At 39.1% G+C, this 17,202-nt stretch overlaps 1 protein-coding gene across 5 annotated transcripts in view; it reads right to left on the reverse strand.

Annotated features, from left to right (window-relative positions):
- ERN1 (endoplasmic reticulum to nucleus signaling 1) overlaps window positions 1-17,202 on the reverse strand; it is a 33,941-nt gene that overhangs the window by 14,850 nt on the left and 1,889 nt on the right. For 3 of the 5 annotated variants that reach the window (XM_017739134.1, XM_017739135.1, XM_017739136.1), the window contains exons 2-3: window positions 8,670-8,781; window positions 55-88 (exon numbers count right to left, since the gene is read on the reverse strand). In XM_017739134.1, the coding sequence (XP_017594623.1) occupies window positions 55-88; window positions 8,670-8,781 (146 nt within the window). Of the gene's footprint in view, window positions 1-54; window positions 89-8,669; window positions 8,782-17,202 lie in introns of those variants that run through there. The other 2 variants (XM_008637567.2, XM_017739137.1) reach the window with 2 other exon arrangements.

Consider the following 17,202-nt stretch of genomic DNA (forward strand, 5'->3'; position numbering starts at 1 on the left):
AGATGTCAAAGAAAATCGAACAAACCATAAATGAGATAAAGGAAACAGACTTACTCTTCCACATGGATTGGCACCTGGAGGACAGGATCTGCACACACAGAGAAAAAAGATGCCAAAATATTGGCAATTAAATCCCTTGAACTCACAAGATACTATTAAAAAATGCCCTAGGGTATATTACCATGTCCCGCAGCCATAGGGAGGAGGAGAGAAGATCCTGCAGGCACGAATTGTGCAGAAAGATTGATTTATTTAATTATTTTACAAACTCTTTTATAGACTTTTTTCTTCATAGTCTAATTGGACAAAGGACCAGCCACCCCTTGGGGTGATTGGCTAAAATCCTAAAACATCCATTGTCAAAATATTTTTCTACTATACTATAAACAAGACTTTTCAAGGCTGCAGGTGTTTCATTGTTCACAGAACTCTGCTACTATCTCTGTGAGAGAGAAGCATCTCTCACGGACTTAGAAAATAGCAAGAAAATCCTTGCTAGCAGCATTTTTGTATCCACAAGATACAGGCTTAAGTCAGGCCTGCAACATCTCACTCCTTTTAGAAAGGCTGATGCACAGATTGAAAATGAACTGTCAGCAGCCTCCTCTTGTTCCTGGAACTTGGTTCATAAAATGGGAAACTACAAAGCACCTGAGAAAGTCTTGTGAAGTTCTTTGCTCGGTTTTACCAACACTAAATACCTCAAAATTACTAAGACCTTACAAAATCCTGAATCATGGGATTTTCACTCCTGATGCCAACGCCACAGAAGCATCCTGATTTATAGGACATAGTCTACAATTTCCAAGACAAACGTGCTTATTAATGGGTATATTGGCAGAAAATACCTCAGAAGCCAAGAGGATGCAATCCTCCAAGTATCTCCACTTCTACAGGGAAAATCAAACTACACTGGAATGAGTCTGAGTAAGAGGATGAACCATGACCAAGCAAACATTGTTTTTTCACCTCTTCTGTCTCTGTGCATACATCATGATGCAACAGGAAGGAAATAAGAACAAAAACAATGATGTTTTGAGAGCCTCTGACTGGGAAACTGGCACAGATTCTGGGCAGCCTGAGTGTACTGGGATATCTGCAGAGCTAAGCAAGACAAGAACAGCAAATTCAGGGTTCAGTACACGGGGCTTACAGAATCTGTATCACTCTGCAGGGCATGGCACCACACCAACTGCTGGGTTTGATGGTAATGGCCTGCAAGGATGACCTGGTTTTACATAGATTAAAAAAGCATAACCCCCTACCCAAACAGATCTCTGGCTGCAACGCAGCTGAAAGCAGCAGCCACCCAAAGATGCACAGTTAATGCCAGAGACAGAAAGAAAGCAGGATATAAGGGATAACAGTACAGTTATCTTTATTTCATTGATTTCTTCTTAAAACAGTGAGCAGCTTTGTTCAAAACATAACTATATGTCATTTTTTTCTCTTTCAGCTTAAATAATGCTCCAGGATACATTCCCAAAGGTGTCAAAATAAACTCCATTTAATTCATTGAGAACCCAAACGCACATCAAAGGCCCTAAGAATAATTAACATTCAAACAAAGAAGCTTAGTGACTCATCTGTATCTGTCTCTACAGACCAGGCTGCTTAGTCAGACTTTTATTCCATTAACTACATCAAGCAATTCAGTTCTATCCCTTGTGTGAAGAAACTGGTTTCAGGATGTGTTGGGAGGGACCACCCACTTGTTGATTATACGTCAATTATTTCTCAGTGTTTGCTTCAAGTATTCCACAAGCTTTATAATATCTAATACAATACATGGTGACTTACATCATCAGCTCCCCATGTCTAGAGAAAAGCAAGAAAAAAGCATTTGCTGACCATCATATAAAGTGGATTGACTCCAGTTGAGCTGCTGGGTTGAACTACTAAAAGCAACCAAGTCTATGTACTCAGAGTATCCCTAAGTCTGGGTGAAATGACCCAAAAGAAGAGAGAGATATTAAAAACCAAAGACAAGAGGTTTTGTAATCACAAATGTTTCATGGGAAGGGAATGCTCAGTTTTGTGAAAGAAACAGCATAATGAATCAGAGCAAGTGACACCTGGCATTTACATTAAGTAAGACTTAATGTAAATGCTACAAGCACTGTTAAAGGCAAAAGCCAAATAAACGTTGTAAGTCCCGTGATGAACTGATTACACAGAGAGTGTCTCACTTGGTAAGAAAATAAACTCTCACCTGTGGTGACAGCGACTCTCACCTGTGAGGCAACAGCAGCTTCGCCACAGCACTGGGGCAACTCTGTCCTATCCCTAAAAATCTCCTCCAATGATCATTAGGAGTAACAAAGCTGCACAACTTGTTTTTGAAGTGACAATTGTCTGTATATTTATTGTTCAAGTACAACAATGCAGATTTTCTATAAAATCACTTTCTAGTCAACCTGGGCAAGACGTAAGACTAACATAAATAGTTTCTTGTCAGAATAATCTTCAGAAACTTTTAATTTTAATAAAAGGACTGTTTCTTCTCTGAATTAAATGGTGAAGTTGTTATATGAAATAATAGTATAAAACTTCTACTGTGTGAATCAATCTCCAACTTTTCTAACTGCACTGTTACTGACAGGACACATCAGCAGAACAAGGAGTGTGATTGCCTCAAACACCTCAGTATTTCAGGGGTTTTTTCAAACAACGATCAGGAAAACATGAACAATTACAGGAAATTTCAAAGGTAGATTATATCTTCTAGCAACTGATCCTGGTTTCTCCATGACATTTGCAGGAGAGTCTGGTTAGTAATGCTTTCCTATAGCTCCCTCTCTGCCCTGAAAATACGGTGGAGAATAGTAATATGGCAAAGCATTTTTGGGCTAATAGCTTGTTTTCACTTAATTTTCTAAGACTGGGCAATCTATTTTTATCAACCAAAATAAAGTGCTCCACTCTGCTCCAGTTATCTCAAAGATCTGAGATTTTTTGCATGGTTTTATTGCCAACATAGTACCACAATAACGAAAGGACAACACATGTATCTATGAGCAATAATTACTCACATTCAGCTTTTACCCCTAAGCTTGTATTTCTGAAAGCTGTTGGGAAAATGTCACTTATAACAATTTCCAGTGTCATCAATAAATGTCTCCTACACTTTAATAAACAATGCCAGAAGTCCCATGAATGTCTATGTTTTGCAGTGTTTTTCTGAAGCACTCCTGCGTATCAGATGACATGAATTAGTCTTATGGCAAATCCCAAGCTGTTCAGTGTGTACAGAAGCATCATTCTCATGAAAGTCCTTGAACTTCTCTTTAGTACCCTGTCTTCAACATCATGTGCTTCATCAGAAGTGAAAAAGATCCTGCTTTTACTTGATTTCTTAGTAACTGAAACTCGATTTATGAGCAAAGATAAGAAAGTGGTAGATGGAACAGATTAAGAAGTTATGACAAAGCAGTAGAAATTTTTTTAGTACTTAGTGGCACATGAACCAAAACACTGATTATTCTGATGGCTTCCTGCACATTGAAGTGTTGTGAATGAATTGTTAGAAAGCATTTATGGATTTTTGATTCATTTCCACACATGAGGCTCTTCCCAAGGATGGAGGAGTTAATTTTCTAAAGTGAAAGGAGTTCTCCTCTCACTACTAGCACCATCCACGTGGAAAGACCAGCTGTGGAAAGCCATTTCTCTTCATTTTTAGTTACTGAGGTGATGTAAATTTTCTCATTTTCTTAACACTTTCATGATCTTGAACTCAGGTTGTGGCTCTGCAAAGATCCTTTGAAGACAGACAATGAACTCTTCACATTCACTTTCATGTGGTTTGGGACCTGTTCCAATCTCTATTTCAAGGTTTATTTTGAAATAAGAACACTTTTACATAAAAAGAGAACCTTAAGTTCAATTAATTGTTGCCAGGTCTTACAATAGTTTTCATATGCTTCCCTCTTGTGACTGAAGTCACCTTTTGCTCCTTAAGGGGTCTAACAGAAGAAGTTCTTGCAAAAGTCAGAGCACTGAGGCCTTCTCTCCTCTCCAGCTGCTCCCCACTCAAGTGTTGACATGCTGTGACTGGAACCACGTCACCTGCTTTCAAAATTCTCTGAACTGCACCTCCCTGTAATTAGGTAAGTCCCTCTAACAGACCTGATCTGTTCCAATACCAACAACAGTGGTCACAAACAATGAACAAAGCAGCAACTATTCTATACTAGAATGAAAGCTTGACAGAGATAATGTGATAAAACTGTGATAAAAATACATCTCTCTCTCCCTCAAGCTTCCATTCCATGTACCAGGGAAAAGCCAAATTCTTGCAAACTCCTACAGAAAGCTTTTTCCACTTTCTAGACTATGAAAACAGACGTCAGAACAACTCTGGAGCATAGTGGGGGTACGTTAGGAAGCAGGACACCATCCTGTAAATATCTCCAGTGCTGGAGAGAAGATTGAGTTTTCTATAGGTATTTCCATGGGTTTCCATTTGTTTTTCCTACAGCCTCCACTAAGACAGACTATGTTACTGATTCCTACATTAAAAACCTACAAGTCAGCACACACCAGCTTCTGCTTTCTGAACTGGTAACCCAGCCTCTGTTAGCAAAAAATTTGTAAAATAACTTTAAGGGAAAAAAAAAATTAAAGGGAGATTGATTCTGCATCACAAAGATTTATTCTAGAACTCCAAGAGTTTATTCACAAGTACAGCAGTTATTAGAAACCTGTTAACATAGTGTCTGTCCAGTAATTTGGTAAATTATTTGACTCTGTTACACTTCCCCAAAATTAACATCTTGACCTGGCAGCAGGCAGATGTCTCAACCCAGTTTTGGTTGCATCATGGCCAGAATACATTTGTGAGTGGGCAGAAGTATATGACATGTTTTGGATGGTTCTGACCCACACTTTGCATACATATATGGAAAAATGCCTTTTGAAACTGTAATCATATGCTAAATATAATGCATTTGACTTTTCTCCACATTTCACAAATACTTAATAAGATAAATTTGCCCTTTGACCAAAATCTGAGTATTTTTTAATGTACAAGATAAAGTTGCATGTTTTCATCACTGTAATGTGCCCTTAGAGCCAATGACTGAAAAGGAGAAGTGGGAGACTGAAACTGTGAATAAGTCACTGCCCCACTGGAATGAGCTGGAAAAACGGTTTCCTGCCCTGAGGCCCTACCACAAGGTTTGGGCTAACGGGCCAGTTTAAACCCATGTCATCCTCATCTGCTGCTGCAGGGACAGCAAATGAAGCTAGAGACACAAACTGTGCTCTGGAATTTGCTGAAAACAATACTGTTCTACAATTGTTTTGTTTTGACAATCCTTATTAATTTACAACTATGCACAAAGATATTCTTTCTTGCCTGGGAAAAACCACTAAAGCAGGACCTACAGACCTCAGATTTGCCCTTTAAAATCTGTATATTGGATCCCATAAATAGATACAGTCTTTGTATCTTTGTCTTATCATGAGAGCCCACTGAAGTCTACAGGTTATGAGTAAGGTGTTGGAAATCAAAACCTTTTAAATTGATTGTGGGCCATCATTTTTTGACTGCTACAGAGAACTGAAGATCATAACAAAATTTCTACTGGCTGTAAATGAGGATCCAAATCTGCACATATTAAATGTTCTTCTGCAAAAATACTTTGAATTAGTTCTTAAGAGAAAGCTTTTAAGGAGCTGGTGAGTGAAAAAAAAAAGAGATCCCTTTGAACAGTACAACAGGACAGAGGGAAGAACAGAGGAACATCCTGTCCAAGAGTAGAGTTTGAAACACTGCAGCCTTAGCATCTCAAATTCAATATTGTGTTCAATAAACCAAGCTCTTGAGTTAACAGAGACATACAAGGTGAGTTTTACAAAGATGTGAGGGAACAGCACAGTCTTAAAATCACACTCTTAAAGCTCACACTAAAATCAGAACTGTGAAATAAAGTCTGACAGCAAAGAAGAAAGCTCTCCCCAGATTCTACCCTACCAACAGGTTCTCAGAACCATCTCTTTTCTCTGTCTACTTTACTTGCATGTAAACACAAATCTAAAGTGCTGCATCTCTGTACCTTTCAAAGAGGTCTGTAGGAAATGACAGAAGTTGGTTTATTTCCATCAGAAAGAAGTTTCATCCTAAGAAACCTTACTGAGGATCTCACTAAGGATCTTGCTAGTGGCAAGTGCAGAAAACGTGGGAGCCTGTCCCACTGTCACTCACGGCTGACAGCTCCTTGTATTGATCAGAGGTGGCACCAAGAGCCTCGTTCAGCCTCTGATGTGAAATGTGAGCTGCAGCCTTTTAAACGAGTGCCTTCAACACCAGGTGTTTGTGCAGGGCCACAGCACAAGCAAAGGTGTCTCTCAGAAATTACAGGGGAGGAGGAATATGGGTTTTTCTCTAAACTTTCCAACCACTGCCAGCTTTCCAAGGCCCAGGAAATGAGCAGCATCAGCTACCCGTTCACTGAAAAATCCTGAGAGCTGTCAGAGAGCAAGACCCATCGAAGCCAACAGGAAATGAAGATTTTAAGCACCCTCAACAAGTAAGGCCACAGTCTCATCAAACATAACTGCAGGGACACAGCTTATTTCTGACAGTGGAAAGTCCTATTTCTAACTGACCTATTCTTTGCCTGCTTTATGGGCAGCACAAGTATTCTGACTGCCTTTCTTGCCAGCACTCCATGAAGGCAGGAAACCCAAACATGTTATTGTGGTGATAATCATTGGCTCATTTACTCCACATACCTAAGATAAGCTTCAGTGCTAAATTAAAACAAGCCACACATGGCAAGATATTCATGTTTGTTTAAGCACTGCCTGATAATGAACATGGCCTTGTTTTTTTTTTCCCAATGAAAATAAAATGTACCTGAATTGCCCTTTGTTAAATACCTTGCTGCTCAAGTGCAGTAATAAAATGTTCCCTTCCTGGTGAGTGCCACTGCAGCACTTCAGGTAACCTCCACAAATTCTCAAAGCACCTGAGCTACAACACACAGTTCATCTGCTGTAATCAGGGTAAAATGGCACCTGCAAGAGCACTGCCTCTCACCCACAAGGTGACCACCAACAAATACAGATTTGCAAATATAAATAAACCCCCTCCCATTACAAATTAATTCACCAATTTATATGTATAGGCCCTTGTTTCATGTCCACTTAACTAAGTTATCTCAGGAGGCATGTTGGAACAATGATATCGACCACTAGGTTGGGGTTTTTTTTAATTGACCTTTGTGTGTTGCTCTATTGCACAGAAATAAACTAATGAGCAATAACTGCTTTGCAAAAATCGAGTGAGCACAACTCATGTACATAACATGCAGAATAATATATAGTTAGCAGCAGAGAGAAAACAAAAAGTCCCATAAAACTGGATTATCCAGTCTGGCAGCACTACAGAACCGACAAGAGTTTTGCAACAATTTTTTTTTTAAACAAGGGAAGTTCCTTGAGCAACACACTCTGATCAACATCCTTTTCGTTACCAAAGTGTGTTCATTTCTTCCTCACAAAACCTCTTGCTACTTACTAAGTGTGGATGCAAAGCAATGCCAGTTGTGATACTCTTCTAAACTAGGACTAGGTAGGGTATGTTCATGTCAGTGGAATGACAAAGAGACCAGCAAGTTTTTCTTAGCCTACAGCAACACCAAATGAGGAAGCTGACAACTTGCTTTTAGGCAGAGCTGTTCAGGAAAAGGAGGGGTCTAAATTTAAACAGGAGATGAGAGAAAACCAAGATCCTTCAAGAAAATACTAGGCTTAGCCCTTTCTACTCTAAAAAGAGCTACGAAAGCCTTCTTTGCTCATTTAAGAAGTTAACTTTTTCTCTGGTAGATCTGCTTTCAAATACAAATGGCTTCACAAAGAAGAACAACTGATTTGTACTGCAGACACCAGATATGCACAATCCATTTCCCACTACTTCAGCTCACCTATTAAATTGTTGGATTTAAAAACAGAGGACTGAATGATGCAGTCACCAACTCCTTCCATTTGACCTTCTAATTTATTTCCAGAAGTGAAGGGAGAGTACTGCTATCACCTCTGCCACACATAATCAGAGTCCCACTCAACAAAATTTGCATCAAATACCAAATTTTTCATGAAGACAGAGCTAGCTCTGCTCAGTAAGTAAAATTACAAAATCACTTCCAGTCACTGAACAATGTTAAATTTCTTTACACAAGTGTAGTTCTTTTATTTAAAAAACTGTGCTGTTCCTAAACATCTGTTATAGAAAAAATCCCCAAGGTTTGCACGATATGCACTGTACCAGTGAATGTAGGGTATTCCAGAGACAGAATCATGCAATCCCTTTGCCTTCAGTTCTACAAGCTGACACACCTATTCTGTTCTATGTTTGCCTATACTGCACTCATTCCCAAAAAGCATGGTACCTACCAATTATACCACTACAGCTTAAACACTCAGGGGGAAAAACCAAAACCCCACAAACCTAAAAAAACCTCACATAAACCTGGAAAATACCTACAAGTGGAATTATGAAGATGAACATGACCCCAGAAACACTGTAGCTTAAATCTGGAACAAGGGCAAAATGAAAAAGGAAAAGAAAGTATTTACCTCATCCTACAACAGTTGGAATTGCCAAATAATTTGACTGTTATTTCTGCTATTGAGTAGAGGGCATCAGGACACCTCCTGCTCACCTTCTTTTAAAGTCCACTTGATTGCTCCTGTCCTCTTGCTGACAGCGTGCAAACTTCCATCCAGGGTTGAAACAAACAACAGTGTTTCTGGCACAGTTACTGAGCTGGTGTTCTGGAAAAAAAATACTCATATGATGAATATGATTTTTTACTACAGAGTTTACTCGTAACTGTCAGACAGTACATGGGCTAGAACATCCCTTCTTTTAAAGGCACAGACTGAACAACTTCCTTGTCCCTTTGAATTCAGTGATTTTTAGTTTAATTTAGTTTGCTGTTAACACTGTGGATCTTACTGTGCTAAGTTCCTCTAGAAACAGAAACTGGGATATGCTTTAACTCCACCTCCATTTTCAATTTGATATCAAAGGCTTCTTGTACTAGAGTTAGGAGAGACCAGAGACAGGGCTAATCTAGGAAAGGACTGACAAAAAGACCATGCAGTAAGTTACGAAAAGTACAGAACTTCAGAGCAGCTCAGAGAACCCACATGTCTATGTCAAACCCATGCTCCTCCAAGGTACACAGAACATACTCTGCCAGGTTTAGTCACCAAGAAAAGACAAGACACAGGCTGGGTAGAACCTGGATAAATACAACTGAACAATGACCAATATTCTACTAGGCTGGCCGTGGCTGAGACAGATGGAGCTGCAAGCATTGTCAGCTCCCTCTGAGGAAGGGCAAAATACTTAGGATGGAAGCAGCTTAAAGGCTGGAGGAGATCCATACTGTTAAACCTCCTAATTTTGTTTTTATACCTCACGTCTCCCAGTATTGTCTTTCTGCAGCACAGAGTAAATAACACTGTTTAAGGAATATGACTCATAAGTATGAGCACATCCACAGGCACCTCTGAGAAAGCAGCTGGCTGCGAGGTTCAAACCTCCATTTCACATTCCAATTTATTCTGCTCCTGGGGAACAGTTTAGTGCCACTGTCCTTCCTCCAGCCCAAGCAGCTTTTGAGCCTGGCCATTGCAGAGCAAGGAATTTTATTAAAAGGGCATCACTCAAACATGGAGGACTCTGAACTATGCAGTTATTGTGAGAACAGTGAGGTTAAGTCCAAGGTGTTCCATCACACAAAACAGAATAAGCATGTTAATTTAATGTCTACTCTTCTCTTCCTGCCTAAAGATGATCCCAGACATCCTAATGATGCCATGAAGATTTTTGCCTTTTCTTTTATACCCCTGTTATACCTTTTTACAACTTCTGTATTCCTAGTGCTTTTTGCCTACATTCCTGGACTTGTTTGTCGAGCTAAGAGACTAAACATTTTAGAAGCTTCCTAGCTAGGGATCAGTGTGCCCCAGACCCCAAGGTCCTCTCCAGAACACATTCTGTAAACCAAGATAGAACCATCCAGGGGAAGGTTCCTTGGGGAGGGGGGCTCACTTGAGCCTCTCTCATTGGGGAATCTTTGATAGATATGCTAATTAGTAAAACCTATAATGTTATACCCAATGTTGGGGGGGCAGAGACAGACTCAGAGATAGCCTCGGCAGGGTGCATCTCGATGCATATGACCTGGGCGTGTGCACCTAAGGATCCTTAAAATAAATACCAAGGTAAAATCCCTTTTCCCCTTCTAACCGTGTATGACTCTTGATTTTAAGACCAAGAAAAGGCATCACTAAGACTGACACATTTCCATTTCCCAGGGCTCAAGTTTTCACTCAAGTAACTTGCCATTTGTAGGCTCTATCTGCATTGCTCATCTGTGTGACACCTGCCACATTTCAAAGTTTCACAGCTAAATATAGTTCTTAACCTACCATATGAAAAGAAAATGTATTCATTTTACATAATTAACAATGTCTTCAATTAATTATATGGTAAAAAACAATTACTGGTCATGTTAGAATTACTGCAAAGCAAAATATTTAATTGCCAAATTAAAACACATGCTTATAGGAATAACTTTCTTTGAACAACTATACGTTTTAGTGCAATCCAACGAAAGGATTATACTTTCAGGCAAAGCACAGAGCTAAAAGGATAATATAACACAGTATAACTAGCCAACGCTCAGGTTGCACCTATAAATATTGTACATGCCTCTTTCCAGTCATAATCAGCTGGAGGAGACAACTGTAAAATACACAATGCAGAAAAAATGAAAGTCAACAATACACAAACCACAGATTAGGAATAATTGCTGGAAGGCCAGAAAAAGAATGGGAGAAGTATCTTAAGACATAAATATAGTTTTCATTACCTGACATTGTTAAATTATGCAGGCTGCACAGCCATCTGCACTTAGATAAAATATTTACATCTGGGATTAAACTTTGCAGTGTTTGTTCAAGCAGGGACAGTGTATAACAGTTCCTCTCACACTGCCCTATAAAAACGCAGCTCAAGATGTTACTGGTCAGAACTGAACTCACAGTATCTTTCAAGCCTAACAACCTGATTGGGTGTAAGAGAAAAGAGGGGGCTCTGTTGTAAAGTTATGAGATCTCAGTCATTTGTATTATTACTTTCGTTAAACTACTGTAGCCACTGTATCAAAGTAATTAATGAAAATTTTGTCCTTTAGGTCTTTTTGTACACAAATTCCCCAGACATCTTAGGACGGTGTAGCTGATTTATCATCATTAGTCCAGTTTTCCTTAAATCAGCATTTAACAAGCCAGATTCACTGATTCTGCAACCAGAGGGGGAAGATATGACCCACACTCCACTATCACAACCTTTCAGGGCTGAAAACCATCTGACTGTGAGGCAGATTTAGTGAAACTGCACCTAGAGTGAAACAGAGTAAGTTGAGCAAGAAAATACAACTGTTAATGACAGGAAAATAAAACTATTGAAGTTCCTTTAAATTGCAGGTGAGAATTTGACACCCAGAAACCAGCACAGAGGCACTGGGATTTCTCTGACAAGGAGATCCTGGCACATACATGCATCATTGCCCTGTAAAATACACAGCTTTTCTGATGCTTTCCCTCACCTCTCCACTAGGTCTATGTTTAAGTTTCACTGCTTCTGAAGGGCTTTCTTATATTCAACCATCAAAGTCACATTGATGTGGTCACTGCAACCCTGTGTGTTGAAGATATCATCTCCTTTGGGGGAAAGACTGAATACAGGGCAGATTTCATTAGTTGTTACCTTACTTCTACATTTGTATTTGAACACAGATGAAATACATAAAATGCCATTATTAAAAATCTTCCATTCACTCATACTTTTCAAAGCACATGATATCATGCACTTGACATTACCCAACTCAGTAGCACACTGACCCTGCTGAAGCATTCGACCTAAATTTAAAAAAACCCCAATGACTCCAGATTTAGCTATGCAATATTGTACATTTATTTTGTTCAATATCTATGGTAGTCACGTGGAAAAGGCTAGGGAGTTAGTATAACAGTATGGAAACAAGGTTTTATTCTTTCAAATTGTATCAAGCAATAAATACAAAATTGAACAGATTTTAAAATAATTACTTGTGTTTCACCCAGACTGAGAAATTAAAAACGCTTTCTCTTGATTTTATTCATGACTTTTATCAGTAGCAAGAGATTGAAGTATCAAAGTTGCAAACATTGAATGATTTTATTTTGAACACAAAGTTTTATAATTACTTGGTTAATGGATTAATTGAAGCCTGTGATTAGCACTGCATTGAAACGCTACAAAAATTATAAAAATATGTATGTACAAGACAAACTTGTTTTCATTTTTGTGTGAAGTATGTAAGAGATTTCTCCACCACAAAAAGATTTCATAATCTCAGTCCTGAGACAGATTATAAAAACTGGTAACACAGATCCTGTCCTCCCACCCTGCAATGGTGAGGTCTCAACTGTTGTGACGCAATGCAAATTCTTAAGAGACTTTTATTTCACATTACAATCTTATTTCTAAGGAGATACAACAACTGACTCCAAGATAAATATGTCAGGACATGAAACAACTAAGCAAAAAGAACTTAATTTAGTGAACAAAGAAAATTAGATAGAAGGAAAACCGGGTTTAGTTCTTCTTTCATTTCATCTGAAACTGCAACAGCATCTATTTTAACACCTACCCTCCTTGGAATTCAGTAAGAACTTCAACAGCCTTGACAGTCTGTACTCATAACAATCTTCCACATCAACAGCAATATGAAGTTAAGGATTTACAGTATTTTGAAATTACTTGGGGACTGTTTTAGAATTCATTTTATTAATTTAATTCAAAAGACAAATTTTCAAGCTCTCATTGGATTCAAATTTGACAAAAGCCCTAAAGCTAACTGCTAATAATCCATAACAACCTAAAATTTGTGGCCAAACAGAAAAAGCATTTTTAAGCTAGAATAGAAATATACTATCTAATAGAAAAAGAAAGTAACTTTATATATACTAGTTAAGTCTCGCATAAGAATCTTCTCCTCAGTCTAGATCTGCCATATCTTTAGGTAAAATGTTTTAGAAATCCAAGTAACAAAATAAAACAATCCTGAAGGACCCAGCAATCAAGCAAAGGTCAGTGGAAGCTGTAGAACAAGAACTACAAGGTGTGTGTGCGGTGCAGTTCAGTGTCAAAGGCGATAACATCTTCTTTCACCCCAACAGCTCAAATTTTTCTAAGGGTCAGCAAAGCAATCAGAAAACAGATCCCCACAGCAATAATTTTGTCCATTAATTCATCTGCTTAAGAACACCACTTTTGAAATGAAGGTCATCATGTAGACAGGAATCCCACTGAAGTCAGTGGAAAAAGCAGTTAGAAAACCAGGCCACTGAGTTCCTTGAGGTTACAGCTCTGCAACCCAGAAATATGTTTTGCAGTGGGGGTGATACCACGAGAGGTTCTTCAAGTATGAATAAAGAACAGGAAAACACTTCCAGTGACCCAGGATGGGTGATGGTGTGTGCTGATTTCAAGAACTGTTACTGATTTCATAGCAATAATTGTGTGCTCATGAGTAAACAAATCAGTGTCATGTCTTAGCAGGGAAATAATTTTCTCTTTTCTGAGTCTGAAGTAGGAATACATATGCACCAAGATTAATGTGTTGGGCTGATAGATGATAAAGGATGGATGGTTTGCTAACTGTAACAGCCCTCTATTTTCTTTGATAATGCCTAGCTTACCAAACCAAAATGTGACAAGGTACAAATTATCACTCAAGGAAAAAAACCCTATATTCCTCACTCCATAATTAGCCTCATATACATCAGGCTGTACCTTTGGATTTTACTAAAAAATTATTAAAAGCCAACTTCATTAACACCACCAGACACTATCCTCACAATAACAAAAGGCCTATACCGTAATTTATGCTACTGGAACCACAGCTGGTAAACCAGTAAGGATGCAAAGGAAGATATTTTTAGACATTAGCACACACTGCAAGCACTTGGCATATTCATCACACATAGCCTATGAATCATTACCCTGGTTTTGACAGCTATCTCATTACACTAGGCTGCCAGGCTACAGACTAAAACTCCCTGTGCATAATAAAACCAGGCCGTGGAGAAAGTCTTTGTAAAATTCAATAAACTACTGGGGGGAGTTTTCCAGTATAACTGATAATGAAGTTAAGATATGAAAGAGAGTTGACGAAAAATACATTTTATCTTCTTTAGAAAGCGAAATCAAATGTACAGATGTTTTAATCTTAAACTAAATTCTAACATGTCTTTGTTAGCCATTTCTCATCACGCTGTAACCTAGTTCAGTGAGCTCTCATTCATACACCCATTCATCCTGCAACAGAAAAAACTGAGAAGTATGAGAGGTCTACTCCAATTGTTCTCTGCCTGGAATCACCTTGGAGTGGTCTCTCCACCAAGAATCAATAGCCACAAGAACACCAACAACCCAAATGAGCTGGGTTATAAACACATGAATTTATACTCCAGGAGAGAGTTGTTCATGATAATTTTAAGTGTGCAAGACAAATTTACATTTCCCTCCCCCACCAAAAAAAACCCCAAACCCTATTATACTGTTTTTTTGAGCAACCAAGGAGATCTGCAACTCAAAATACAACATGTGTTAGTTAACACAGTGCTTGAACATATCCTCTGTAAACCTGCTGTCTCCCACAGGTTTTCACACCTGTCAGTTCCCTGGCCAAACACCTCACGCTGAGATAAAGAACACACCAGAAGAAACAACACCTGGGTGAAGCCAGGGTTTTTCCACGTCAGGTGCAGCCTACACCATATAACCCAGTACTGAAACCTGTCCCACTGGCTGCAGGAAGAGACAGACCCATGTTCCAAATGCCACTTTAATCCCAGGGAGGTTGGTACTTTTGAGTTGCACTGACTCCACGTTAAAAGAGAAACAAGCACAGTTTGGAACATCCCAGGGCTCAGGAAAACATGGGATTTTTCACTCCAAAGAGAGCTGTAAATCATTACTGTGTAATATTGATGGCAACTGTAATTTACTGACAGCTCTATTGCATTTCTTACTGCTCTGAGATTCCACCCTTTTTAATGTGCTTCCATTCATTGGAGGGCAGTTCCAGGAGCAGTAAACTGTCACCCAAATAGCAAGAAACAGCATTTTCCTCTCTGTAAAGAGCACACAGGAAAGGAAGACCTTGTATAACTAATACAAACTAAAAAAACAATGTTAGAGTTGGGATATTAGGTAACAAAGAGTACCTTTATCAGCCAAAGAAGTTACAGAACAGCAGATCACCATCACTGCTCTTAGGAGAAATCTACAGAAAAAAACAATCTGCAAAATCTTTAGGCAACCTCATGTTTTTAAGTAACCTCAACACCGAGAATTGTGTGTCAGTCTTTTTCATGGGAATTTATTATTCAAGTGACATGAATAGTTTTAAATAAGCTTCCACAGTTAAATGGGTAAATCACAGATGAGATGACTGGGACTAAGTTCACAGAAATGAAAACTAGTTCTGAAAAGGGACTGAAGTACAGAATAGATTAGAACTTGGAAGTCACAGTGAGGATCTACAGCTAGAAGAGCACAAAGACCAGGGTAAGAGCCAAGAAGATAAACAGAAATGGAGAACTCAGACCCTGATCTGAGGTGAGATGGCAGGGCAGGAAAACCAAGGCAAGAGGGAAATCTAGAGAAAAAATGGGCTGAATTCTACCAGGGCATGAGTCTACATTTTTGTGACTATGCAAGTAAAATGATATAAAATGTAGTAATAATCTGTTGATTAAAAAAATATTTTAGGTATTTAAAAATATTTCTTTGTTTTCCTATTCAGGACTTTTTAAAACTTAATGAGTTGCAAATCAGTATTTTCCTTGCAAAATATGAAGCCCAGGCCTGTGAGGACCATGAAAAGACATCAGTCCAGCCTTGCAGTCCAGTCTAAGACAAACACATTAGCACTCTACAGTAAAGATTGTAAAGTAATTTTTGTTAACAGCCTGCATTTAATTTTTTTCAGTTTCCTAATGAAGTAACAACACTAGGCATGTTACCAGCTTAACTACTAATGTGTTTACTTTACTTCTAAAGAAGGGGAGTGGGGCTATTATATCCCAGGTGAGAAACAAAGCCTTCAGCTTTGCTTAACCTGAACTAGAACTCCACATATTACACATATATATTAGCTTTTTCAGCTAACAATGAACAATCAGTCAAAGAACATAACCTAAAGCTTTCCTGTGCTATACTTGACTATAATGGAAACGGTGAATACCAGATGGCCTTTTCATTGTCTCCTCATCTGGAGAACCTGCAAACAAGAGCACCTTTCAGAAGTGAATTTTTGAAGTTAGCTATCCATCTCAGTACACACATAGCAGATAGCATCCACTGTAAAGTACACTGTTTAAAATTATTACCTCTGTAAAAATAATCTGCTCAGCATTCCATCTGCTTTGCACCAGTTTCCCTATTCCATGCACTTTTATTGCTCCACCTATTGCAATACCTTATAACCAACCTGGTTATTTCTTAAGAGGTTTTGTAGGGCAGTGAGTCGTGCACTTTGTCTTTCACCTTTGAATTTAAAACTGCGGTTTTGGATCCCAACCAACCACATGTACATTAATGCATATTGCTGCATTTGGTCTGGAAACAGAATGATCAAAATGCCATGACAGTATAGAGGGTATGTAGCCAGCCACTTGTATTTGGTTATCAACACGTATGCAATATGTGGGGGGTTTTTTTCCAGAAAGAAAACAAACCCCTCCACTTATTAAGGGACAGAGCAGACCTTCTAGCATGTCTCACTGGTTCCCGATCCATCTACATAGTTTCAGGTTACAAAAGTTTATTTGTACTACTGTTTCAAAAGTTTCTCTGTGCCACTTTTTACAATTGCTTCGTGGGAAATTAACTGTATTTTTATATTTCGAGGTTTCATGCCAGGTGGGGCACAGCTGCAGGTACACGGCTGTGGGGCTGGGTCAGGCTGTGGGGCTGCAGCCCCTCGCCCTGTGCACACAGGGCACACGGCATTAGCAATGGACCAGGTGATGTGTTGGCTCGGCGGACGCCTCCGGGCTGCGGGCACCCCCGGCAAACCTTCGTTAAGCGCGGCGGGAGCCCCCCGGCTCCCCTCACCCGGCCCTCCC

The sequence above is a fragment of the Corvus brachyrhynchos genome, unplaced genomic scaffold (assembly GCF_000691975.1).
Source record: "Corvus brachyrhynchos isolate BGI_N302 unplaced genomic scaffold, ASM69197v1 scaffold407, whole genome shotgun sequence".
Lineage (NCBI taxonomy): Eukaryota > Metazoa > Chordata > Aves > Passeriformes > Corvidae > Corvus > Corvus brachyrhynchos.